Here is a 25,629-nt window from a genome sequence, read left to right on the forward strand (position 1 = left end):
TAGGGAAGAGAGACATTCTTGCAGTACATTAATCTGTTTTATGTAAAACCTTTTTTAACTGAAGACTCTGAAACGAATGTTTTCTGGTATCTCCTCCTCTATAACTAGCCAAAGCTGAACTCATGATCTTCTGTCCAACTCACTGTTACATCTCTTTTTTTTACTGTCTCCCACACACAGAAGCCTGAAACTTGTCTATTTTTAAAATCCTCCTTCCCTTTTCTTTCTTGCTTAAGTCTGACAAATTCTCCTCTACCTCTGCTACCTGTCTTCATGATGGTTCTAAGATCTGTCCTTACTTCTTTATAGTGAGTAAAACTCGTATCTAAGCAGCAGATTTGGACATAGCTTTTTGCCTTGCTTATTGGCCCCAACAATAAATCCAGCTTACCGATGTCTGGGAACAACGATTCCTGCTAGCTAAAGCTCTGACCTGGGCACTCAGCGCTAATACCAGCCCTGGCCAAGACCTTTTGCCTATCCTGGATTTAGCTTTGTCCCCAAGGCTGACCCCATTTTTGGACTCATCAATTGGACTTGGCTTATTAGCTTCCGCTGGCCTGAAGCTCTGTTCTCAGACCTGGGCCTCACCTGCCAAAGCCTGCTTGCCCTGACCAACGAGAACACTTGTCTGCCAGTCTTCTTCTGAAGCTAGCAATAAACCTGGATGATGGCACCTGCTGGGGAGAAATTCTGACCTGGAATCTGCCCAGGGACTCCCGGCAGCCTGAGCTCTGTTGTGTGTCTTATGTCTGTGTCAGCCTTAGCACAACCTAGCCTTTTTCAAACCTAGCCCCCTTCTCCCTTAAAATAGGGGGGTCTAGGGTGTCCTTCATGACTTTTGTTCTGATCAACAAAGCCCTTTAACTTCCTCTATTTAGACCCTTCTCTCAGCTTTATTCAGTTGAGATATGGACTCTTTGCAGAGTGCACTGACAATATGCTGTTCTCTTGTGGGTTTTGTGTTCTTAGAATGCAAATATTCTCAGGCTTTAAAACAAGCTTTCTCACATATCTGTATCTTCTCTGCATCCAGTTAGGGCCAAGCCACAGAGCTTATGCTCAGAATATTTTAGTAGAAGAAATAGGAATTGCTCTATGTCTATTAAGGATGGGGCTGATGTCAGCCCCTATCAGAAGTAAAGAAATAGAGGAATAGTATGTGGTAAGGACACATGCACTATGTTTCTGTTTCTGTGACAATTGTCCAATTGTGGTGGATGATGAGAATCTTCATCTTATGCCTGATGGAAATGTAGTCCATTTTAAAAGGAGGTGTTCCTAATATTCTGTGAAATAGAATCATAGACTCATCCTTTTAATGAGTACCTCTCCTGAGACAGAAATTCTTTTCTTCAGGGTGCTGCATTTCCCTTGTCTGCCTCCCACATCTGACCTGCCTGCTCACATATTTTATGAAAACTGGCCGTATCCCTGCCCAGTACTGGCATTGTTTGGGAAGACTTTCCTCCTGAGAGTGGAGTGCATTGTGGCTGAACTGGCTGTGGGGAAGTAGGGGAAAGTCTTGGAAGAGAAATAGCCCTAACCAAAAGATGGAGCAACTTGTCAGAGCAGGATGATAGCCTCTTCCATTTTTTTTTGATTGAGTCTTTTTAGATTTTTCTGGTTTCATTTGTACTCCATGATAAACCAAACTGTATGAGACAGCATGGATTGGAAAACACTATCTGTAAGTTCTTTGTAAAATGGAGGAAGTGAGAGAGGAGGGAGTTTCATCTCATGAATTACATCTTACTGCAACAAATTGCTAAAAAACAGTGAGATGCAAACCCCAACTCCCTTTCTCCCAGAGGTGTCAAAACCAGACATCCTGTCTTTCACCCAAAAACAGGATAGGAGAATTTAGGTTTCCAAAGTTAAGTATGTTAAACAACTAAGTGCAGGACCTACAATTTATCTCATTTTAATGGCTCAATGTCAACAGAAAACATATGGAACCTACTGTGTCAAGGATTAAATTCAATAGTGAGCACTAGGCCACGGCCTTACCCAGTTCAGAGCTTTTTTTAAGACACACCAAAGAAACCGACAGAAATAATGGTTTCTCAGTTAGGACAGTACTTTTAAAAAGCATGTAAAAATGACAAATTACTTGTTTGGTCATGCCTCTCTTCTCTCCACAAATGAAGCTGCAAACTAATTTGTTCTGGCTTTCATTCAGTGGAAAGCAAAATCTTTGTTTGTTTTTGGAGGCAAAGGAAGCATGGGCAAAAGAATAAGAGGAAATAATGCAACTAGATTCATGAAATGGTTGAAGGGAGGTGGTACAGCTGTTTTGCTGGCACTGCCTAAATTATAGGTAACAACTTTTGACATGGCTATAGAAATTCTCCTCATCTGTTGGAGCGCTCTGGCACAGACTCAGAAATGACCTGAATTCAGAGCATTGAGTACCTGTGTGTCCTGCAGCCAGCAGAGAAGATGATCATCCTTCTGTGGTTCCAGCCAAATTGTCCAGAGCACATGTATCTGAGGCTCTTGTGCAGCCTTTTATTTCAGGAGGGACAACATTTTATCTGCTGGAGGTACATTGTAATGGCTTTTGCCTTCTCACAATCAGGGTTTCCAGCTGCTTCTGAGACATGCCCTCCATCTAATTATTCACAGTGGTGGTACCAGAGAACTCCCAGGGAAGGATGAGAGGTGGGTAGCTCCTGCAGGCACAACAGGTCTTTTCTAGGGAGGCTCTGCAGGGTGTGAGTGTTCAGCTGCATCTCACGGACTTGAGCAGCAAGTGAACAGCAGTGAACGTGTTTCCGCTCGGTCTTTTGTTGCAAGTCCAAATTCCTTGAATAAAGCTGAGGAAGGGAGAGAGAGACTCAACAATTATCATTCGCTGCCATGTGGTGATGAGTGTAACTCAGTGCCTTCACCCCAAATCTTGACTGTTGTTCTAAGCTCATTACCAGGCAAAGAGTGACAACATCATACAGTGAATATTAATTGGAGTTTGCAGATAGAGGGGAGTAAATAGGGCATGGAAAGCCACTTGAAATTATTGTAATGACAGTCCTTCTGCTGTTTACACAGAAGTCACTGCATGGCTTGTACCTGCGAAAGACTCAGAATCCCCTAGTGTTACAAAAGGCACGTGCTTGTCAGCAAGCAGCACTTAGGTTCGTATTTTGGACCTCCCTATAAAAAGGCAAAGATATGCTCTGTGTAGTGTATTTCTATTCTTGTGATGCTTCTAGTGCAGGTGCCTTAGCAGAGTGCAACTGCAGACCTGCCTGAGGAAGAGTAGGCTCAAATCCCCGTGGGCGTGGGTGTGGAGCGCTTTGGCTTCCACACCCACTTGTAAAATTGGGTCTTGTATGCCTGGGCACATGTCACTGGAATGAAAAGGAGGCTGTATAAACAGTTTTGTTTCTCTCTCTGTTGCATTTCAGAGGTGCACTTGGACCCCCAGAGAACGTGGTGCCCCACGGCCGACTGCCAAACAGTGTGCCACATTGCACCAAGCGAGCCTAGAGCACCGGTGCCAGTGGAGTGCCCGGCTTGCCACCTGATGTTCTGCTCCTCTTGCAAGGAGGCCTGGCACCTGCAGCACCTGTGCCGGGAAAACCAACCTACTCCAGTCCCAACCGAGCAGGGGTAAGAGGGGAGTCCATGGAGGCCATACATTCTTTTGGTTATTTTTGTCACAGTGCCCCTGCTTAGTATCTATAAAATCAGAGTGTAAATTTCATGCACTGTGAAAAACCTGGTTTTAGCTCATTTTGCTTAGGTGCAAATAACCTATTGGACAAGCTTGCATAACTCCTTAATCTACAGAAGGAAAGCACTTTTGTGCTTAGATTCTGTCATGTCTCTGGCCCTCCATCTTTATTTTCAGAATCAGATTTTGTTTAGTTGTGTGTTCAAAGTTTTTGATCATTTTTTGCAAGAACGGAAAGACTTAAAATGTAAGCATTCTGCTTGCTGGAGACTTCATTGGATAAGGAGTTGCCAAAAAGCTCTTGCCATGATTTTTCTTCTCCAGGTTTGATTGATGGCTTTGGTGGAGTTTAAGCTGATTTTGTTCAGACAGGGTCAGTGCTTTGAGTTGCATAATCCAGTCCTGTTAAATGACTTGTGCAAGCTGTCTGTAACAAAGTCCAAAGTTGTAATGCTATAGGTAGTTAATTTGTGGGTGTAGTGAGTGTTGGTTTTATGTAGCATAAAAGCACAAGGCAATGGAGTTTCACTTTTATGTGATATTAATATCTTACACCTAGTAGTGAGTATATGTCAATGTAGGGTAGTGAACATAAGAAGCTTCCCACATTTGAGTGCATTAAGACAACACCACTAGATGCTCTGGAAAAGAAGCCCAGTATACTTTAGGCAGTGGAATATCAACAGTAATTGCATTCAGATTTCACTGTGATGTTTCCTTGCTCTTCTAGATCCCTTATTGGAACAGAGACAGAGGCACCAATTAAGCAGTGCCCAGTTTGTCGGATCTATATTGAGCGAAATGAGGGCTGTGCTCAGATGATGTGCAAGAACTGCAAGCACACGTTTTGCTGGTACTGTCTACAGAACTTGGATGTAAGTGCTGCAGGAAAAACACCTGGATAAAGAGTGGGGTTGGGCTTAGTGTGAGGAGGCCCTATCCAAGCTCTTCATTAATTCCTTGCTGTCCTAGCAAATATCTTGGCTTCCTTCAGCTTCTGACTCAATTTCCTTCTTGTCTTTCACCCAGTACTTTTATTTGTATCAGTATCCTTTTTTCCCATGAAGGGTTATAGCCACATCTGTGGGTCCCATGCTAGTTCTTTGAGGGAAATAAGACGGACTGGTTGCTTTCTGGAGGTTCTTTCCAGCAACACCTTGCTCTTATTCCCTCTTCCAGTAGTTAAAAACCATTTGGTTGAGAGTGAGGGGAAATAAGTGTCTTCCACCTGCTTCAACAACAAAGGACACAGTCTGTCCAAAAAGTGGTCTGATACTGGGTGAAGTGGGTTGTTCCATGGTAGAGTGCTTAAGAGCTCATGGACTGTGTTTGCTGAAGAGACTGGTTGGTTGGGAAGCTTGAGGATAAAAACGTTGGATTATGAGCCTGGATTGTGAAGTGCCTGTTGGTTTCTCAAGGGTTGCAAACTAGTCTGAACTCGTGTGGACTTCAAGTTTCCTAGCAGAATTAAGAGTCCCGGAAGTAATGTGCTCGTGGATATGGCAGTTTGCCTTTTTGGCACAGACATCACTAATAACTGTGGGAGTGTGCAAAGGACTTTACCAAGCACTTGAAACGAAATGTTATGTGCTGCATGGCTTTTCTTGTCCTCTTTTTTGTACTGCACCTCCTGTTGCAGCCAGCAAACAAGGAGACTTCCTCATTCTTCATCCTTCCTTTACTCGTCATGCTAAACAGGTTTCACTTAGTCGTGTCCCATTTCCGTGTGGGTGAGCATGCTTTTTCAACGTGAGTCTTCCAGCTTGCTTCAGAGTACATCCAGTACAGGGTGATTGCTTAACACTGTGCTGAAGTGGAAGACTGTCAGATTGTCACAGGCTCTGCAGATACGCCCTTTTTGAGTTTTTGTCAGTTCCAAGAGAGAAAGAGGAAAAGCAATTGTAGTTGTGGGATTCCAATGTGTTTTTTCTAAATGTGCAGGGTTACAGGAACTCGGGGCATAGATGAAGGCGATAGGTGTAAAGGCAGAGAGTAGGTTTGAAAAATGAAAGGGGAAGCAGCATCATCTTACAGCACAGCTGGCTAAGGGAGGGTAGTGGAGGGTGTGAGTCACCTTCTGAAAAAAACTGGTAATTTAGTAAGTCTTAATGAGAAAAGAGAAGGGAAACAGGATTTTTCTACTTTTTAAATTTTCCTGTTAAGCCTAGGAAGAAAATGACTATGAAGCGTAAGTACAGCAGGAGAACAGCAAGCAGAAGCACCTCAGGGAGATGATCCCTCACCTTGCCAGTTTTCAGAGATATCTGATGTTTTCAGCCCCCTTTATTATCATTAAATTACAGACCAGGTTCTTGTGCAATAGGTGCAACTCAGAGACGTACACTTCTTAATAGTGGGGGAGGAAAGATGCTGGCTGACAGCTGAGGTGCCAAACATACACCAATTTTTGAAACTCTGAGAAGTTTGTCTGGGTAATTATTTAGAAGACAGGTGAACTTGTCTGCCGGCAGCAGGCAATTTTAAAGCAGTGTCAGGAAGGTTGTGTTTCCAGTCTGGTCTTGAACCACTCCCTGCAGTACCATAACCTGCTCTTAGAGCTTCTCCTTCTGTTTTTCAGAACGATATCTTCTTACGCCATTACGACAGAGGCCCTTGCAGAAACAAGCTCGGCCACTCACGGGCTTCAGTGATGTGGAACAGAACTCAGGTGTGTTCCTAGCCAGCAGGGCAGAGCTCTCATGCACACATGAAGCAAAGAGATTTTACCCTTCAGGGAAGGACCGAGAGGATTATTTTTGTTTTTTCACCTATCTTCTTTGTGATCTATGCTGTGCTTATGCCTGCACACGTGTCCTTTATTTTCCACATTAGCTCAATACCTATTTTTCCCCACCATGTCTTTCAGGTTGTGGGGATCCTCGTTGGACTCGGTATCATAGCACTGGTGACCTCTCCTTTGCTGCTGGTGGCATCTCCCTGCATCATCTGCTGCATTTGCAAATCTTGCCGGAGCAAAAAGAAAAACCACAGCCCACCAACCACCTAAAACTCTGTGTCTGTTTGAGTCTCCTCCACCTGTACAGCATATATATGTGAGAAAGCACATTGGCTGTATTTTGGTGCCACACCTACCAAATAATGCTTGTTTTTTTCTGCCAATTCTTGGGATAAGTGCCTATTCTTTACAGGCTATTCTATCACTAACAAATCCTAGAGTGGGAAAGATCTAGATTATCGTGCAGTATGTATGGTGTGGGCTTTTGCTTCCTGAAAAGGAAGCCAGGACATCGTTCATGCCATAAATATGAGGCACCTTCCAAGACTGCTGGAACTTTCCCATTTTCCCTCAGCTGCACGTGACTTGATCCTGCAGTGTTGCGCTGCCTTTGCAGACCCAGTCATTACTGTTGTGCTTTCTGTTGGTTCTTGGTGACACTCAGATTTTTCATAAAGTTCTGGGTATTTTGTGAAAGAGGGAGAGGGAAAAGCCTGAATAGGGTCTTCTACCTGGTAGCTTGTGTCCTGTTAAAGGTAACAAACCATTAAGAAAAGGGGTTTGGTAGTTTCCTGTCAATTGGCTGCCATGGCATTTCTTTCAGCATTGAAATCAATTTGATTTTTTCTATTGATCTCAATTACAGAAGCAAAAAAAACTCAACAAAACTCTTTCCAGCTAAGACAGGACTCTCTTCTGAGAGACCAGACTACCTTGAGAAAGCTGCTGTTTCTTCTGGTTCCAACACAACATATCTACCATGAAATATGAGGAGTAGGCATATTTCCCTGTCTCTGGGCATGCCTTTTGTCAGTAACGTGGATGTAGCAAACTCACCAAGAAGCTAATATTTGAAGAAGGGTCATGATACAGTTCCCATTCAGTGCACAATGTTGGGATTTTGGTTGTGTGAGCATAAACTGACTGCATGGGCATGGATATACTGGGTACATATGTACAGTGTATTTTCTAGACAGTCAGTGTATTTTTTTCCACAGTTTACATGGGGTGTCAGGAAGAACCCTGTTAAAAGTTACTCAGACCAGGCTAAGCCAAGCCCTTCTTTAAAACTTTATGGACCTGCTGAAGTGAATACTTGGGAAATGCTGCATAAATGTGAGTTCCATCCACTGGTGGGCATTTGTTTTGTCCTGCTCAAGGTTAACAAACATTGTTACCAATATTTTTCAGTGACACTAAATCTGGAAGGCTGTCATTTAACAAACCTTTCATTTTAATTTTTGCCTCACCACCAAACTGATTCAGACCCTGTTATCAGCTACACTTGTATAAGTTCACTGAAAGAGCTGGAGTTACTCCAGGCTTGCTCAGGAGTAGCTGAGATCAGGCTCTGCTCCCTGGAGTTTATTTCCTTATTGGCTGCTGCTCTTCACCACTGGGGCTGGTGGCGCTTTTGTTCTGCACTCCCGCCTGTGCATTTTATATCTGTGGGAACAGATACGAGTTTGCACTGTATAATTGGTTGTAACTCCAAACCCCTTTCCTTAAGGGCTGCAAGGTTTAAATGAGATGCTCAGCCTGAGTGTTGTGTTGGGCTCACACTTTGCCAGGCTGCCCTTCTCCAGGCACACAGTGCAGGTCACCTGAAGAGTGCTGTGAAGAGTGTCTGTGCTGTTGTGTTTGGCTGAGCCCCAGGAACTTTGCCTTCTTGGCAGCTGGAAATGTGACCTTTTTTTTGTTTCACTCTGCTCTCTGGATACTGTCACAGAAGTGGTAGGTGTTCTTCTTTTAAGAAGAAAGTGTAGTCTGCTGAGCAGACTAGCAAGGACAAAGGCCTTAAATGATGCTGTCTGTTTTCCTTTTTAATTGATTTCTTTTATAAATGCTGTCTGACTTTGCTACCAGTCGTGACTGGAGGGCAGGCAGTGCTCAACAGTGTGAAAGGCTCTATTTATTCTTCGTCCACAGCTTTGAAGGGAAGCACAAAGGTAATCAGTACCTTCTAAATACAGAGTGCAATGCAGACAACTGCCATTTATAATAAATAAAGAATGTTTTCTGTGTGTGTTTTCTTTAAGAGCACTAATGGTAGTGCTTTGGGGTACTTGTGACAGATTATAGTGTCCAACCCTTGGCTTTGCACTATTTTTCTACCTATGTTTTTACAGCACTGCTGTCATTTCCATTTGATTGATGAAGTTGTGAGTCTTGCTTTAATGAAGCCTCAAGGACGAAGATGTAGGAGCTGTACGGTCTCTTTAACCATAACCAGAGTTGCAATGGTCCAATGTCCTCTGCACGTTAAAATCTGTGGGTTTTTCGTGTTTTGTGACCTTACCCATGACCAACACACCCTCTGCTAGTCCAGTTTCTTTCCTTGTCCTCTCCCTCTTTCCTTTGGCCCGTTTTTGCTAAAATGCCTAATGAGATGAAGGTGTCTGGTCTTCTTTTCATTAGTACTGTTGTGTTAATGAACCAGTCAAGTTCTTCCCCATGTTAAAGAAATGCAACTGAAGGCAGCTGTCTTGCCCAGAATCCAGTAATGGACAAGTTTGACCTTTTTTGGTTCTTTACGTGTTTTCTAAAGCTAATGCAGATCTCTCCATAGAGTGGGAATTTGTTTAAACGGTTTGAAGAACAGTATTTCATAAAAGCATGGCACACATGTCTAGCTGTAAAGCCTGGGAAAACAACACCATTCAGTTTATTTTTAAGTGCTCGATTTAAGTGCAGTTAGTTCCCCATCAGAGGCTAATTCCTATGGAGCAGGAGGAAGGTATTCCTTTTCCCTGTGAATGTCTGGTTGGCAGTGCCAGGTTAGGTGCCTGGTGAGGGTACAAAAAGCAGCTGAAATTCAGTATGCAGGAGTTTACACAACCTGGCAACCCAAGCGCCAGTCCAGGCATCTAAGAAATCTGTATGATTGGTAGAAGTAGCACAGACTGTAAATGGAAGTCATTACACAAAAGCTGGATAAGGAGAGCGTGTACTGCAGGCACACCTTCCTTTGGCTGTTTCCTTTGGCAAATTGACCTAGAAATAAGTTCTGGAAATACTTTAGAGGTTAAAAATTGAAGTTTTACAACCTTTATTTTCTTTAAAAGGCCATGTTCAGTGCCCTATGTATCCTAGCTTTTTCATTGAGCTTGTGCATTAAGTAGACCCTGACCTGGCCAGCACATGAGGACATCCTAACTCTGCCAAGCAGAGCAGTACCTGTGCTGAAGCGCTGGGAGCAGTAGAGACTTCTTGCCTTCTTTTCCAGAAGGCAACTATTTTACACCAGCTGGTCATGCTCACAGAGTTTCCTGAGAATCATTTTAGCAAGAATCTTTGTACAGAGTTGGTTTTTGATTTGTGTCATTTGGGATTTTTTAACTTTAAAGAAACATTAAAGTCACTTTATAGAAGATTTATTGCAAGCATGACAAATAATACTAATAGAAATTAGGGAGAAAGAAACAAAAACAGGACTCCAACTACTTGTGACTCTTCTAAATCAATGCATCTGTAAATCCACCCTGCTGAACTCCATTTTAGTGATTGGTGGTTGGTGCATGTTAGTGCCAGGCTTCACTCCCCTTCCCATCTCTCTTCTCCCCCCCATGGCAGGTGGCTGACAGGAGGGTAGCAGCCAGAGGAGAGCTCAGGGCTGTGGCAGTGCAGGGTACCACAGAGGAGCACATCGCCCACCCTGCAATCATCACCAGTTTATCCTGGCACCTTTAACCACTGAGAGAGAACTTGAGGGGGTTTAGGCCATTAACGTGACATTGAGAGCATTCACAGATGTGTCTCTTGGAGAAGTGGCAAGTACTCCATTCCCTCTGAACTAGAAGCATTCATCCCTTATGAAAATTGGACTTTAGATGCCTAAAGGTCAGTTCCTAAAATTAGAGAGCAGTGCTAGAAATCTGGATTTTTACTTCACCTGGCCACAGATCTCCATGGCCACATTTTCCACAGTATTTCTCATCAATAACGGGGTCTGTGTCATATACAGCTGAGGATCCCACTCAGCATCCCAAGTCCTTGTGTTAAAATGAGGATGATGATACCTGTTCCCAAACCCACCTATTCCTGAAAATATTTGTCATGCTGTAGCATAAGCACTTCCCTGTTGTATTTATTCTAGAACTATGGGAGGTGGTCAGTAAGTGAGGATTTATTATTGCCACATGGGGTTACCTACCCTAAAGAAGGGCATGAGGGGTAATAGTAATGAATGTTTCTCTTTGCCTGATGGGCATCTTAATGATGCTGAATGCTACGTACTGTTGTCTGTCCAGTAGCATGACATAAAGGCCAAAGATAAGTTTAAAATGTACATACATTTTACTTGAATGAACTAAGAGAAACTGGATATTAGTTCCATATTTGCTAGGAAATATACAAGTGGACAGAAATCAACTGCATTTCCACAATGGGACAATGAAATCAACTTTTGGCTGTTCTGTTCTCTGGTATCACAGTGGGGGGTGGTGCTGTAGTGCTTGCTGCTTTAAAAATTTGAAATCTGTATTGCACTGTAGTCTCCTTCTCCCAGTCACTCTTTCTCAAACTGATTCCTTTTATGATCATATTTTTCATCCTCTATTTCAGGCCAAAGATTCTTAGAGCGAAGTTAGTAGATTTCTTTGTATGAGGATAAAAATCTTCCAACAATTTTCTCACAAGTTTTAATAAGAAATTTGATGCTGAGATAACTGAGCAAAGATAGAAATTTCAGACTTGTCTTGTTTAGAAAAGCTCATTCAGACTTAAAAGTTGTCTTGTAAGACCTAAATAAGAACTGCTTTATTAGAGCTCATAGGTGAAGGAGCCCTACAGCTTTTGAGCTTCACAGGAGAGATGCTTCTATTGTCAGGCAGACTTCTTTGGAAATGTGATGGGGAAAAAATTAAAAGTCTACATCCTGTATACATATTTTTATTATATAAATCAAAAAAGCTTCTCTTGTATAGATCCACAGCTTAGAGCCTCAAACTCTCTGGAGGCTTTCTAGGATATACTTGTACAGGAAGATAATTTTAAAAATACACTGAAACAGTTGACCAGAGTGTTCTAGTTATAAACTAACTCTGGTTATAAACTTTCACATGTGAGCGTGTAGGATCAGACCCTAACTCATGTGGCTGGCAATAAAGATGTGAAAATTTACCTTTCCTGGAACAGTAAGAGTTAGTTCTTCTGTGGTCTGCTGGAAGATGAACTTACTGCTAAGATTCTGGAAAACTTCAGTCTAATTTTTATTTGTCCTTTAGTTAGTAAAGTAATGAAGTGAGAGCTGAATGGTGTTGCTGAACAGGAAGCCCAAAGGCTTGTTTTGTGTCACTATTCTCAAATTTCTCAGAACCAATGTGGTTTTTAAATTTATTATTATAATTTATACGATGCATATATAATTTATAATTAGTAATTATAAAATATTGAGGTTGAAGTATCATTGCTTTTATCATATGACAGATTTATTTTAGTTGCATTCATACTGGAAGCCTTCCCTGTTCTGATTTCTGTGGAGAAGGTCATGGTGCTCCTGGCATGGTAAATTCCTATGATTTGGTGCAGTCCACAGTAAATGTTTCCTGCTATTTTGTAGTTATATCAGAGGGATTTTTGTGATCCCTTAATTAGTTCTTTGAATTGAGCAAATGTCTATTGTTAGGAAAGGTAGTTTCCTGGCAATGAATTTTATTGACCATCACAATCTATGCAAGATGATACTGTTTGACAAGGTCCAGCATCTTTTTAGAGGGCATGACCTCATTTTTCTTCATTTTTCCCAAGTGGCTTTCTTTTTTCTTGGATGAAAATTAAGGACTTCAGTCATTTGCTTGTGCCTTCTGGATGTCCAAACAGAAGCTGCAGCTTCTGGTGGCCAAGTGCCAGGAGATCCCAGACAGGTTGAATGTGCAGTAAGTTGCTCAAATTTCAGGGAGGTGCCTGAGCTGCCTTTATGGCTTTCTGGGGCCCATGTGGTAGATGTGGTGCACAAGGGGCTCATCCGGGTGAGGCTTTGAGTGCCACCAGCTCTGTGGCACGTGTAGTGCTGGGCTGGTGCTGCACCACAGCCTTGATGCTGGGCCATCTTCTCATGGGTAAGCGTATCCTGGAGTTTAATCAGGGGCCATATCTCAAGCTGGCCCTTTCCATGGCTACCCACTCACCCCTAAAATTTCCCAGATTCCACAGCAAATCTCTGTTCCTTTTGTTTTCCAGTCTCTGGTACTGGCTGTTTCAGTTTCACAGAAACTTCAATTCAGATGGGCTATTTGGAGCTCAGCTGGTCTAAGCATTTGCTTTGCCTAATGGGCAAGGCTTGGGAATGAAAAGAAGCAGAACTGTTATTTACCACACTGGCATTAACATCGCAGGCACCAAGGGCTGCCTCGTGAGAGCTCTTGAGTGCTCCAGCATTGCTTATGTCTGGACAAAGTGTGTATTTAAAATATATGTGGTTCGAAGTGTTTGAGTCTGACACGAAGGTGCATTTCTGTGCACTGTGGTGAGCTGGCAGTGGTCACGGACCCCTCCCCAGTGTCTACGTGTTGTTTCCCTGATACCTGTTTAGGCTTTTACAATTTGTTTATCAGAGTTTTTTTTCCTCTTTTCCTCCCGGTAATACACTTTCTTCACCACTTTTCTCCCGGTGAAGGGCAAAAGGGTTTGATCTTTGTAAGATTTGTTAAAATATTTTTGTGTTTATAAGAGGAAAGCTGACATGTATAAAGAAATAAGTGCTTTTGTAAATTTTTTTTGTTGTATGATTCAGCATTTAAATGTTTAACAGATGCAATTTTTTGCACTCTATCTGCATATATTCATAAAAATTGTATTTATTTTCTGTCTTTAAGGTTTACTTTGTTTTTTTCTTCCAATGTTATAAAATGCAGTATGTGCAACATTAAAAAAACCAGTGTAAAGACATTGTCTCATTTTGTTGTAATCTTTAACTGCCTTTAAAAAGATAACTCAGGGAATTTATGGAAAGAATTTGAATACATCAGAGATGCTTAATGGAAATTTTGAGGATGAAAGAGGGTAGAGGAGACGGGATCAGAATCTTGACTCTTATTTACTTTCACAAGAATAAGTGAATTAAAATCCTTTTAAAGAGCATGGGGCAGGCTCTGGGTTAGCTCCTGAGTGCTGCTGCAGGGACATGCAGACAGCGGTGGTGTTCCCTCTCTGTAGGTGGGATACAGGACTACTATAAATCTGCTCCACTGCAAAATCTGGTGGAGATCATGACTAGGGGTGTACCAGGAGCAACTTGGATGAGCTGGAGCTACTCCAGGCTGTAGATGGGGGATGTGTGGCAGGCTGCAGGAGGAAAAGTCTGCTGCTTTCTCTTCCCTTGTTCCCTCAGCCCTGCCTGTCCTTGCAGCAGAATGGGGCCTCCAGCTCTGTGTTTCCAGAGGACCTGAAGGAAGGCTACACCCTGACGTGTAGTTTCAGAAATACATGTTCCTTAGTTTTCCCAAACACCCACATCCTGCAGTGCTTATGAGAGACAATCCCAGCTGTGTTTTTTGAGCATCACATATTAAAGGGATATTTACTATTAAATATTTCCAGCTTAGCTACAATTATTCAGCACCCAAAGGTAAAATTTTCCACCTGGGTGAGATATCCTATTGAGGGCTTTTCACCTCAATAGATTATCTGAAAGGTTTTGAGAGTATTGCCTCTGAGAATATGTTTTCAGAATGAAGATTGAGGAGAATATCACTGTTGTCAACTACAGCTCAAAATTTTGGTCATACAGGTACATTTTTTCCCCCGCTGGTTTGTTTGGAATAAATTCAGCACTGATAATCAGCTCAGTTAGGACAGTACTTTTAAAAAGTATGTAAAAATGGCAAATTACTTGTTTGACCATGCCTCTCTTCTCTCCACAAATGAAGCTGCAAAATAATTTGTTCTGGCTTTCATTCAGTGGAAAGCAAAATCTTTGTTTGTTTTTGGAGGCAAAGGAAGCATGGGCAAAAGAATAAGAGGAAATAATGCAACTAGATTCATGAAATGGTTGAAGGGAGGTGGTACAGCTGTTTTGCTGGCACTACCTGAATTATAGGTAACAACTTTTGACATGGCTATAGAAATTCTCCTCATCTGTTGGAGCGCTCTGGCACAGACTCAGAAATGACCTGAATTCAGAGCATTGAGTACCTGTGTGTCCTGCAGCCAGCAGAGAAGATGATCATCCTTCTGTGGTTCCAGCCAAATTGTCCAGAGCACATGTATCTGAGGCTCTTGTGCAGCCTTTTATTTCAGGAGGGACAACATTTTATCTGCTGGAGGTACATTGTAATGGCTTTTGCCTTCTCACAGTCAGGGTTTCCAGCTGCTTCTGAGACATGCCCTCTATCTAATTATTCACAGTGGTGGTACCAGAGAACTCCCAGGGAAGGATGAGAGGTGGGTAGCTCCTGCAGGCACAACAGGTCTTTTCTAGGGAGGCTCTGCAGGGTGTGAATGTTCAGCTGCATCTCACGGACTTGAGCAGCAAGAGAAGAACAGTGAACGTGTTTCCGCTTGGTCTTTTGTTGCAAGTCCAAATTCCTTGAATAAAGCTGAGGAAGGGAGAGAGAGACTCAACAATTATCATTCGCTGCCATGTGGTGATGAGTGTAACTCAGTGCCTTCACCCCAAATCTTGACTGTTGTTCTAAGCTCATTACCAGGCAAAGAGTGACGACATCATACAGTGAATATTAATTGGAGTTTGCAGATAGAGGGGAGTAAATAGGGCATGGAAAGCCACTTGAAATTAATGTAATGACAGTCCTTCTGCTGTTTACACAGAAGTCACTGCATGGCTTGTACCTGCGAAAGACTCAGAATCCCCTAGCGTTACAAAAGGCACGTGCTTGTCAGCAAGCAGCACTTAGGTTCGTATTTTGGACCTCCCTATAAAAAGGCAAAGATATGCTCTGTGTAGTGTATTTCTATTCTTGTGATGCTTCTAGTGCAGCTGCCTTAGCAAAGTGCAACTGCAGACCTGCCTGAGGAAGAGTAGGCTCAAATCCCTGTGGGCGTGGGTGTGGAGCGCTTTGGCTTCCACACCCGCTTGTAGAATTGATTCTTGTATGCCTGGGCACATGTCACTGGAATGAAAAGGAGGCTGTATAAACAGTTTTGTTTCTCTCTCTGTTGCATTTCAGAGGTGCACTTGGACCCCCAGAGAACGTGGTGCCCCACGGCCGACTGCCAAACAGTGTGCCACATTGCACCAAACGAGCCTAGAGCACCGGTGCCAGTGGAGTGCCCGGCTTGCCACCTGACGTTCTGCTCCTCTTGCAAGGAGGCCTGGCACCTGCAGCACCTGTGCCGGGAAAACCAACCTACTCCAGTCCCAACCGAGCAGGGGTAAGAGGGGAGTCCATGGAGGCCATACATTCTTTTGGTTATTTTTGTCACAGTGCCCCTGCTTAGTATCTATAAAATCAGAGTGTAAATTTCATGCACTGTGAAAAACCTGGTTTTAGCTCATTTTGCTTAGGTGCAAATAACCTATTGGACAAGTTTCCATAAGTCCTTAATCTACAGAAGGAAAGCACTTTTGTGCTTAGATTCTGTCATGTCTCTGGCCCTCCATCTTTATTTTCAGAATCAGATTTTGTTTAGTTGTGTGTTCAAAGTTTTTGATCATTTTTTGCAAGAACGGAAAGACTTAAAATGTAAGCATTCTGCTTGCTGGAGACTTCATTGGATAAGGAGTTGCCAAAATGCTCTTGCCGTGATTTTTTTCCTCCAGGTTTGATTGATGGCTTTGGTGGAGTTTAAGCTGATTTTGTTCAGACAGGGTCAGTGCTTTGAGTTGCATAATCCAGTCCTGTTAAATGACTTGTGCAAGCTGTCTGTAACAAAGTCCAAAGTTGTAATGCTATAGGTAGTTAATTTGTGGGTGTAGTGAGTGTTGGTTTTATGTAGCATAAAAGCACAAGGCAATGGAGTTTCACTTTTATGTGATATTAATATCTTACACCTAGTAGTGAGTATATGTCAATGTAGGGTAGTGAACATAAGAAGCTTCCCACATTTGAGTGCATTAAGACAACACCACTAGATGCTCTGGAAAAGAAGCCCAGTATACTTTAGGCAGTGGAATATCAACAGTAATTGCATTCAGATTTCACTGTGATGTTTCCTTGCTCTTCTAGATCCCTTATTGGAACAGAGACAGAGGCACCAATTAAGCAGTGCCCAGTTTGTCGGATCTATATTGAGCGAAATGAGGGCTGTGCTCAGATGATGTGCAAGAACTGCAAGCACACGTTTTGCTGGTACTGTCTACAGAACTTGGATGTAAGTGCTACAGGAAAAACACCTGGATAAAGAGTGGGGTTGGGCTTAGTGTGAGGAGGCCCTATCCAAGCTCTTCATTAATTCCTTGCTGTCCTAGCAAATATCTTGGCTTCCTTCAGCTTCTGACTCAATTTCCTTCTCGTCTTTCACCCAGTACTTTTATTTGTATCAGTATCCTTTTTTCCCCCCATGAAGGGTTATAGCCACATCTGTGGGTCCCATGCTAGTTCTTTGAGGGAAATAGGATGGACTGGTTGCTTTCTGGAGGTTCTTTCCAGCAACACCTTGCTCTTATTCCCTCTTCCAGTAGTTAAAAACCATTTGGTTGAGAGTGAGGGGAAATAAGTGTCTTCCACCTGCTTCAACAACAAAGGACACAGTCTGTCCAAAAAGTGGTCTGATACTGGGTGAAGTGGGTTGTTCCATGGTAGAGTGCTTAAGAGCTCATGGACTGTGTTTGCTGAAGAGACTGGTTGGTTGGGAAGCTTGAGGATAAAAACGTTGGATTATGAGCCTGGATTGTGAAGTGCCTGTTGGTTTCTCAAGGGTTGCAAACTAGTCTGAACTCGTGTGGACTTCAAGTTTCCTAGCAGAATTAAGAGTCCCGGAAGTAATGTGCTCGTGGATATGGCAGTTTGCCTTTTTGGCACAGACATCACTAATAACTGTGGGAGTGTGCAAAGGACTTTACCAAGCACTTGAAACGAAATGTTATGTGCTGCATGGCTTTTCTTGTCCTCTTTTTTGTACTGCACCTCCTGTTGCAGCCAGCAAACAAGGAGACTTCCTCATTCTTCATCCTTCCTTTACTCGTCATGCTAAACAGGTTTCACTTAGTCGTGTCCCATTTCCGTGTGGGTGAGCATGCTTTTTCAACGTGAGTCTTCCAACTTGCTTCAGAGTACATCCAGTACAGGGTGGTTGCTTAACACTGTGCTGAAGTGGAAGACTGTCAGATTGTCACAGGCTCTGCAGATACGCCCTTTTTGAGTTTTTGTCAGTTCCAAGAGAGAAAGAGGAAAAGCAACTGTAGTTGTGGGATTCCAATGTGTTTTTTCTAAATGTGCAGGGTTACAGAAACTTGGGGCATAGATGAAGGCGATAGGTGTAAAGGCAGAGAGTAGGTTTGAAAAATGAAAGGGGAAGCAGCATCATCTTACAGCACAGCTGGCTAAGGGAGGGTAGTGGAGGGTGTGAGTCACCTTCTGAAAAAAATTGGTAATTTAGTAAGTCTTAATGAGAAAAGAGAAGGGAAACAGGATTTTTCTACTTTTTAAATTTTCCCGTTAAGCCTAGGAAGAAAATGACTATGAAGCATAAGTACAGCAGGAGAACAGCAAGCAGAAGCACCTCAGGGAGATGATCCCTCACCTTGCCAGTTTTCAGAGATATCTGATGTTTTCAGCCCCCTTTATTATCATTAAATTACAGACCAGGTTCTTGTGCAATAGGTGCAACTGAGAGACGTACGCTTCTTAAAAGTGGAGGAGGAAAGATGCTGGCTGACAGCTGAGGTGCCAAACATACACCAACTTTTGAAACTCTGAGAAGTTTGTCTGGGTAATTATTTAGAAGACAGGTGAACTTGTCTGCCGGCAGCAGGCAATTTTAAAGCAGTGTCAGGAAGGTTGTGTTTCCAGTCTGGTCTTGAACCACTCCCTGCAGTACCGTAACCTGCTCTTAGAGCTTCTCCTTCTGTTTTTCAGAACGATATCTTCTTACGCCATTACGACAGAGGCCCTTGCAGAAACAAGCTCGGCCACTCGCGGGCTTCAGTGATGTGGAACAGAACTCAGGTGTGTTCCTAGCCAGCTGGGCAGAGCTCTCATGCGCACATGAAGCAGAGATTTTACCCTTCGGGAAGGACTAAGAGGATTATTTTTGTTTTTTCACCTATCTTCTTTGTGATCTATGCTGTGCTTATGCATGCACATGTGTCCTTTATTTTGCACATTAGCTCAATACCTATTTTTCCCCACCATGTCTTTCAGGTTGTGGGGATCCTCGTTGGACTCGGTATCATAGCACTGGTGACCTCTCCCTTGCTGCTGGTGGCATCTCCCTGCATCATCTGCTGCATTTGCAAATCTTGCCGGAGCAAAAAGAAAAACCACAGCCCACCAACCACCTAAAACTCTGTGTCTGTTTGAGTCTCCTCCACCTGTACAGCATATATATGTGAGAAAGCACATTGGCTGTATTTTGGTGCCACACCTACCAAATAATGCTTGTTTTTTTCTGCCAATTCTTGGGATAAGTGCCTATTCTTTACAGGCTATTCTATCACTAACAAATCCTGCAGTGGGAAAGATCTAGATTATTGTGCAGTATGTATGGTGTGGGCTTTTGCTTCCTGAGAAGGAAGCCAGGACACCATTCCCTAGTTCATGCCATAAATATGAGGCACCTTCCAAGACTGCTGGAACTTTCCCATTTTCCCTCAGCTGCACGTGACTTGATCCTGCAGTGTTACGCTGCCTTTGCAGACCCAGTCATTACTGTTGTGCTTTCTGCTGGTTCTTGGTGACACTCAGATTTTTCATAAAGTTCTGGGTATTTTGTGAAAGAGGGAGAGGGAAAAGCCTGAATAGGGTCTTCTACCTGGTAGCTTGTGTCCTGTTAAAGGTAACAAACCATTAAGAAAAGGGGTTTGGTAGTTTCCTGTCAATTGGCTGCCATGGCATTTCTTTCAGCATTGAAATCAATTTGATTTTTTCTATTGATCTCAATTACAGAAGCAAAAAAAACTCAACAAAACTCTTTCCAGCTAAGACAGGACTCTCTTCTGAGAGACCAGACTACCTTGAGAAAGCTGCTGTTTCTTCTGGTTCCAACACAACATATCTACCATGAAATATGAGGAGTAGGCATATTTCCCTGTCTCTGGGCATGCCTTTTGTCAGTAACGTGGATGTAGCAAACTCACCAAGAAGCTAATATTTGAAGAAGGGTCATGATACAGTTCCCATTCAGTGCACAATGTTGGGATTTTGGTTGTGTGAGCATAAACTGACTGCATGGGCATGGATATACTGGGTACATATGTACAGTGTATTTTCTAGACAGTCAGTGTATTTTTTTCCACAGTTTACATGGGGTGTCAGGAAGAACCCTGTTAAAAGTTACTCAGACCAGGCTAAGCCAAGCCCTTCTTTAAAACTTTATGGACCTGCTGAAGTGAATACTTGGGAAATGCTGCATAAATGTGAGTTCCATCCACTGGTGGGCATTTGTTTTGTCCTGCTCAAGGTTAACAAACATTGTTACCAATATTTTTCAGTGACACTAAATCTGGAAGGCTGTCATTTAACAAACCTTTCATTTTAATTTTTGCCTCACCACCAAACTGATTCAGACCCTGTTATCAGCTACACTTGTATAAGTTCACTGAAAGAGCTGGAGTTACTCCAGGCTTGCTCAGGAGTAGCTGAGATCAGGCTCTGCTCCCTGGAGTTTATTTCCTTATTGGCTGCTGCTCTTCACCACTGGGGCTGGTGGCGCTTTTGTTCTGCACTCCCGCCTGTGCATTTTATATCTGTGGGAACAGATACGAGTTTGCACTGTATAATTGGTTGTAACTCCAAACCCCTTTCCTTAAGGGCTGCAAGGTTTAAATGAGATGCTCAGCCTGAGTGTTGTGTTGGGCTCACACTTTGCCAGGCTGCCCTTCTCCAGGCACACAGTGCAGGTCACCTGAAGAGTGCTGTGAAGAGTGTCTGTGCTGTTGTGTTTGGCTGAGCCCCAGGAACTTTGCCTTCTTGGCAGCTGGAAATGTGACCTTTTTTTTGTTTCACTCTGCTCTCTGGATACTGTCACAGAAGTGGTAGGTGTTCTTCTTTTAAGAAGAAAGTGTAGTCTGCTGAGCAGACTAGCAAGGACAAAGGCCTTAAATGATGCTGTCTGTTTTCCTTTTTAATTGATTTCTTTTATAAATGCTGTCTGACTTTGCTACCAGTCGTGACTGGAGGGCAGGCAGTGCTCAACAGTGCTATTTATTCTTCGTCCACAGCTTTGAAGGGAAGCACAAAGGTAATCAGTACCTTCTAAATACAGAGTGCAATGCAGACAACTGCCATTTATAATAAATAAAGAATGTTTTCTGTGTGTGTTTTCTTTAAGAGCACTAATGGTAGTGCTTTGGGGTACTTGTGACAGATTATAGAGTGTCCAACCCTTGGCTTTGCACTATTTTTCTACCTATGTTTTTACAGCACTGCTGTCATTTCCATTTGATTGATGAAGTTGTGAGTCTTGCTTTAATGAAGCCTCAAGGACGAAGATGTAGGAGCTGTACGGTCTCTTTAACCATAACCAGAGTTGCAATGGTCCAATGTCCTCTGCACGTTAAAATCTGTGGGTTTTTCGTGTTTTGTGACCTTACCCATGACCAACACACCCTCTGCTAGTCCAGTTTCTTTCCTTGTCCTCTCCCTCTTTCCTTTGGCCTGTTTTTGCTAAAATGCCTAATGGGATGAAGGTGTCTGGTCTTCTTTTCATTAGTGCTGTTGTGTTAATGAACCAGTCAAGTTCTTCCCTCTGTTAAAGAAATACAACTGAAGGCAGCTGTCTTGCCCAGAATCCAGTAATGGACAAGTTTGACCTTTTTTGGTTCTTTATGTGTTTTCTAAAGCTAATGCAGATCTCTCCATAGAGTGGGAATTTGTTTAAACGGTTTGAAGAACAGTATTTCATAAAAGCATGGCACACATGTCTAGCTGTAAAGCCTGGGAAAACAACACCATTCAGTTTATTTTTAAGTGCTCGATTTAAGTGCAGTTAGTTCCCCATCAGAGGCTAATTCCTACGGAGCAGGAGGAAGGTATTCCTTTTCCCTGTGAATGTCTGGTTGCCAGTACCAGGTTAGGTGCCTGGTGAGGGTACAAAAAGCAGTTGAAATTCAGTATGCAGGAGTTTACACAACCTGGCAACCCAAGCGCCAGTCCAGGCATCTAAGAAATCTGTATGATTGGTAGAAGTAGCACAGACTGTAAATGGAAGTCATTACACAAAAGCTGGATAAGGAGAGCGTGTACTGCAGGCACACCTTCCTTTGGCTGTTTCCTTTGGCAAATTGACCTAGAAATAAGTTCTGGAAATACTTTAGAGGTTAAAAATTGAAGTTTTACAACCTTTATTTTCTTTAAAAGGCCATGTTCAGTGCCCTATGTATCCTAGCTTTTTCATTGAGCTTGTGCATTAAGTAGACCCTGACCTGGCCAGCACATGAGGACATCCTAACTCTGCCAAGCAGAGCAGTACCTGTGCTGAAGCGCTGGGAGCAGTAGAGACTTCTTGCCTTCTTTTCCAGAAGGCAACTATTTTACACCAGCTGGTCATGCTCACAGAGTTTCCTGAGAATCATTTTAGCAAGAATCTTTGTACAGAGTTGGTTTTTGATTTGTGTCATTTGGGATTTTTTAACTTTAAAGAAACATTAAAGTCACTTTATAGAAGATTTATTGCAAGCATGACAAATAATACTAATAGAAATTAGGGAGAAAGAAACAAAAACAGGACTCCAACTACTTGTGACTCTTCTAAATCAATGCATCTGTAAATCCACCCTGCTGAACTCCATTTTAGTGATTGGTGGTTGGTGCATGTTAGTGCCAGGCTTCACTCCCCTTCCCATCTCTCTTCTCCCCCCCATGGCAGGTGGCTGACAGGAGGGTAGCAGCCAGAGGAGAGCTCAGGGCTGTGGCAGTGCAGGGTACCACAGAGGAGCACATCGCCCACCCTGCAATCATCACCAGTTTATCCTGGCACCTTTAACCACTGAGAGAGAACTTGAGGGGGTTTAGGCCATTAACGTGACATTGAGAGCATTCACAGATGTGTCTCTTGGAGAAGTGGCAAGTACTCCATTCCCTCTGAACTAGAAGCATTCATCCCTTATGAAAATTGGACTTTAGATGCCTAAAGGTCAGTTCCTAAAATTAGAGAGCAGTGCTAGAAATCTGGATTTTTACTTCACCTGGCCACAGATCTCCATGGCCACATTTTCCACAGTATTTCTCATCAATAACAGGGTCTGTGTCATATACAGCTGAGGATCCCACTCAGCATCCCAAGTCCTTGTGTTAAAATGAGGATGATGATACCTGTTCCCAAACCCACCTATTCCTGAAAATATTTGTCATGCTGTAGCATAAGCACTTCCCTGTTGTATTTATTCTAGAACTATGGGAGGTGGTCAGTAAGTGAGGATTTATTATTGCCACATGGGGTTACCTACCCTAAAGAAGGGCATGAGGGGTAATAGTAATGAATGTTTCTCTTTGCCTGATGGGCATCTTAATGATGCTGAATGCTACGTACTGTTGTCTGTCCAGTAGCATGACATAAAGGCCAAAGATAAGTTTAAAATGTACATACATTTTACTTGAATGAACTAAGAGAAACTGGATATTAGTTCCATATTTGCTAGGAAATATACAAGTGGACAGAAATCAACTGCATTTCCACAATGGGACAATGAAATCAACTTTTGGCTGTTCTGTTCTCTGGTATCACAGTGGGGGGTGGTGCTGTAGTGCTTGCTGCTTTAAAAATTTGAAATCTGTATTGCACTGTAGTCTCCTTCTCCCAGTCACTCTTTCTCAAACTGATTCCTTTTATGATCATATTTTTCATCCTCTATTTCAGGCCAAAGATTCTTAGAGCGAAGTTAGTAGATTTCTTTGTATGAGGATAAAAATCTTCCAACAATTTTCTCACAAGTTTTAATAAGAAATTTGATGCTGAGATAACTGAGCAAAGATAGAAATTTCAGACTTGTCTTGTTTAGAAAAGCTCATTCAGACTTAAAAGTTGTCTTGTAAGACCTAAATAAGAACTGCTTTATTAGAGCTCATAGGTGAAGGAGCCCTACAGCTTTTGAGCTTCACAGGAGAGATGCTTCTATTGTCAGGCAGACTTCTTTGGAAATGTGATGGGGAAAAAATTAAAAGTCTACATCCTGTATACATATTTTTATTATATAAATCAAAAAAGCTTCTCTTGTATAGATCCACAGCTTAGAGCCTCAAACTCTCTGGAGGCTTTCTAGGATATACTTGTACAGGAAGATAATTTTAAAAATACACTGAAACAGTTGACCAGAGTGTTCTAGTTATAAACTAACTCTGGTTATAAACTTTCACATGTGAGCGTGTAGGATCAGACCCTAACTCATGTGGCTGGCAATAAAGATGTGAAAATTTACCTTTCCTGGAACAGTAAGAGTTAGTTCTTCTGTGGTCTGCTGGAAGATGAACTTACTGCTAAGATTCTGGAAAACTTCAGTCTAATTTTTATTTGTCCTTTAGTTAGTAAAGTAATGAAGTGAGAGCTGAATGGTGTTGCTGAACAGGAAGCCCAAAGGCTTGTTTTGTGTCACTATTCTCAAATTTCTCAGAACCAATGTGGTTTTTAAATTTATTATTATAATTTATACGATGCATATATAATTTATAATTAGTAATTATAAAATATTGAGGTTGAAGTATCATTGCTTTTATCATATGACAGATTTATTTTAGTTGCATTCATACTGGAAGCCTTCCCTGTTCTGATTTCTGTGGAGAAGGTCATGGTGCTCCTGGCATGGTAAATTCCTATGATTTGGTGCAGTCCACAGTAAATGTTTCCTGCTATTTTGTAGTTATATCAGAGGGATTTTTGTGATCCCTTAATTAGTTCTTTGAATTGAGCAAATGTCTATTGTTAGGAAAGGTAGTTTCCTGGCAATGAATTTTATTGACCATCACAATCTATGCAAGATGATACTGTTTGACAAGGTCCAGCATCTTTTTAGAGGGCATGACCTCATTTTTCTTCATTTTTCCCAAGAGGCTTTCTTTTTTCTTGGATGAAAATTAAGGACTTCAGTCATTTGCTTGTGCCTTCTGGATGTCCAAACAGAAGCTGCAGCTTCTGGTGGCCAAGTGCCAGGAGATCCCAGACAGGTTGAATGTGCAGTAAGTTGCTCAAATTTCAGGGAGGTGCCTGAGCTGCCTTTATGGCTTTCTGGGGCCCATGTGGTAGATGTGGTGCACAAGGGGCTCATCCGGGTGAGGCTTTGAGTGCCACCAGCTCTGTGGCACGTGTAGTGCTGGGCTGGTGCTGCACCACAGCCTTGATGCTGGGCCATCTTCTCATGGGTAAGCGTATCCTGGAGTTTAATCAGGGGCCATATCTCAAGCTGGCCCTTTCCATGGCTACCCACTCACCCCTAAAAGTTCCCAGATTCCACAGCAAATCTCTGTTCCTTTTGTTTTCCAGTCTCTGGTACTGGCTGTTTCAGTTTCACAGAAACTTCAATTCAGATGGGCTATTTGGAGCTCAGCTGGTCTAAGCATTTGCTTTGCCTAATGGGCAAGGCTTGGGAATGAAAAGAAGCAGAACTGTTATTTACCACACTGGCATTAACATCGCAGGCACCAAGGGCTGCCTCGTGAGAGCTCTTGAGTGCTCCAGCATTGCTTATGTCTGGACAAAGTGTGTATTTAAAATATATGTGGTTCGAAGTGTTTGAGTCTGACACGAAGGTGCATTTCTGTGCACTGTGGTGAGCTGGCAGTGGTCACGGACCCCTCCCCAGTGTCTACGTGTTGTTTCCCTGGTACCTGTTTAGGCTTTTACAATTTGTTTATCAGAGTTTTTTTTCCTCTTTTCCTCCCGGTAATACACTTTCTTCACCACTTTTCTCCCGGTGAAGGGCAAAAGGGTTTGATCTTTGTAA

At 42.6% G+C, this 25,629-nt stretch overlaps 2 protein-coding genes across 8 annotated transcripts in view; both read left to right on the plus strand.

The window, feature by feature from the left end:
* The window catches only part of LOC116792189 (E3 ubiquitin-protein ligase RNF144B-like), a 98,877-nt gene extending 83,042 nt beyond the window's left edge, over positions 1-15,835 (plus strand). For 6 of the 7 annotated variants that reach the window (XM_032698942.1, XM_032698971.1, XM_032698953.1 and 3 more), the window contains exons 5-8: positions 3,411-3,615; positions 4,410-4,554; positions 6,258-6,347; positions 6,546-6,799. In XM_032698942.1, coding sequence (XP_032554833.1) covers positions 3,411-3,615; positions 4,410-4,554; positions 6,258-6,347; positions 6,546-6,686 — 581 coding nt within the window. In that variant the 3' untranslated portion in view covers positions 6,687-6,799. Of the gene's footprint in view, positions 1-3,410; positions 3,616-4,409; positions 4,555-6,257; positions 6,348-6,545; positions 6,800-15,763 lie in introns of those variants that run through there. The other variant, XM_032698961.1, reaches the window with a different exon arrangement.
* LOC116784917 (E3 ubiquitin-protein ligase RNF144B-like) lies at positions 15,011-19,152 on the plus strand. The gene is made up of 5 exons (XM_032684010.1): positions 15,011-15,017; positions 15,764-15,968; positions 16,763-16,907; positions 18,614-18,703; positions 18,899-19,152. The coding sequence occupies exons 1-5, from the start codon at positions 15,011-15,013 to the stop codon at positions 19,037-19,039; spliced, it is 588 nt and encodes a 195-aa protein (XP_032539901.1). The 3' UTR covers positions 19,040-19,152.
* Positions 19,153-25,629: the final 6,477 nt, after the last annotated feature.

The sequence above is a fragment of the Chiroxiphia lanceolata genome, chromosome 1, assembly GCF_009829145.1.
Source record: "Chiroxiphia lanceolata isolate bChiLan1 chromosome 1, bChiLan1.pri, whole genome shotgun sequence".
NCBI classification, from domain to species: Eukaryota; Metazoa; Chordata; class Aves; order Passeriformes; family Pipridae; genus Chiroxiphia; species Chiroxiphia lanceolata.

Excerpts from the sequence above, each read along its gene's own strand:
- LOC116784917 (XM_032684010.1), top strand. Across the intron at positions 16,908-18,613 it reads ACTGTCTACAGAACTTGGAT|AACGATATCTTCTTACGCCA; the intron begins GTAAGTGCTACA and ends TCTGTTTTTCAG. Across the intron at positions 18,704-18,898 it reads TGATGTGGAACAGAACTCAG|GTTGTGGGGATCCTCGTTGG; the intron begins GTGTGTTCCTAG and ends CATGTCTTTCAG.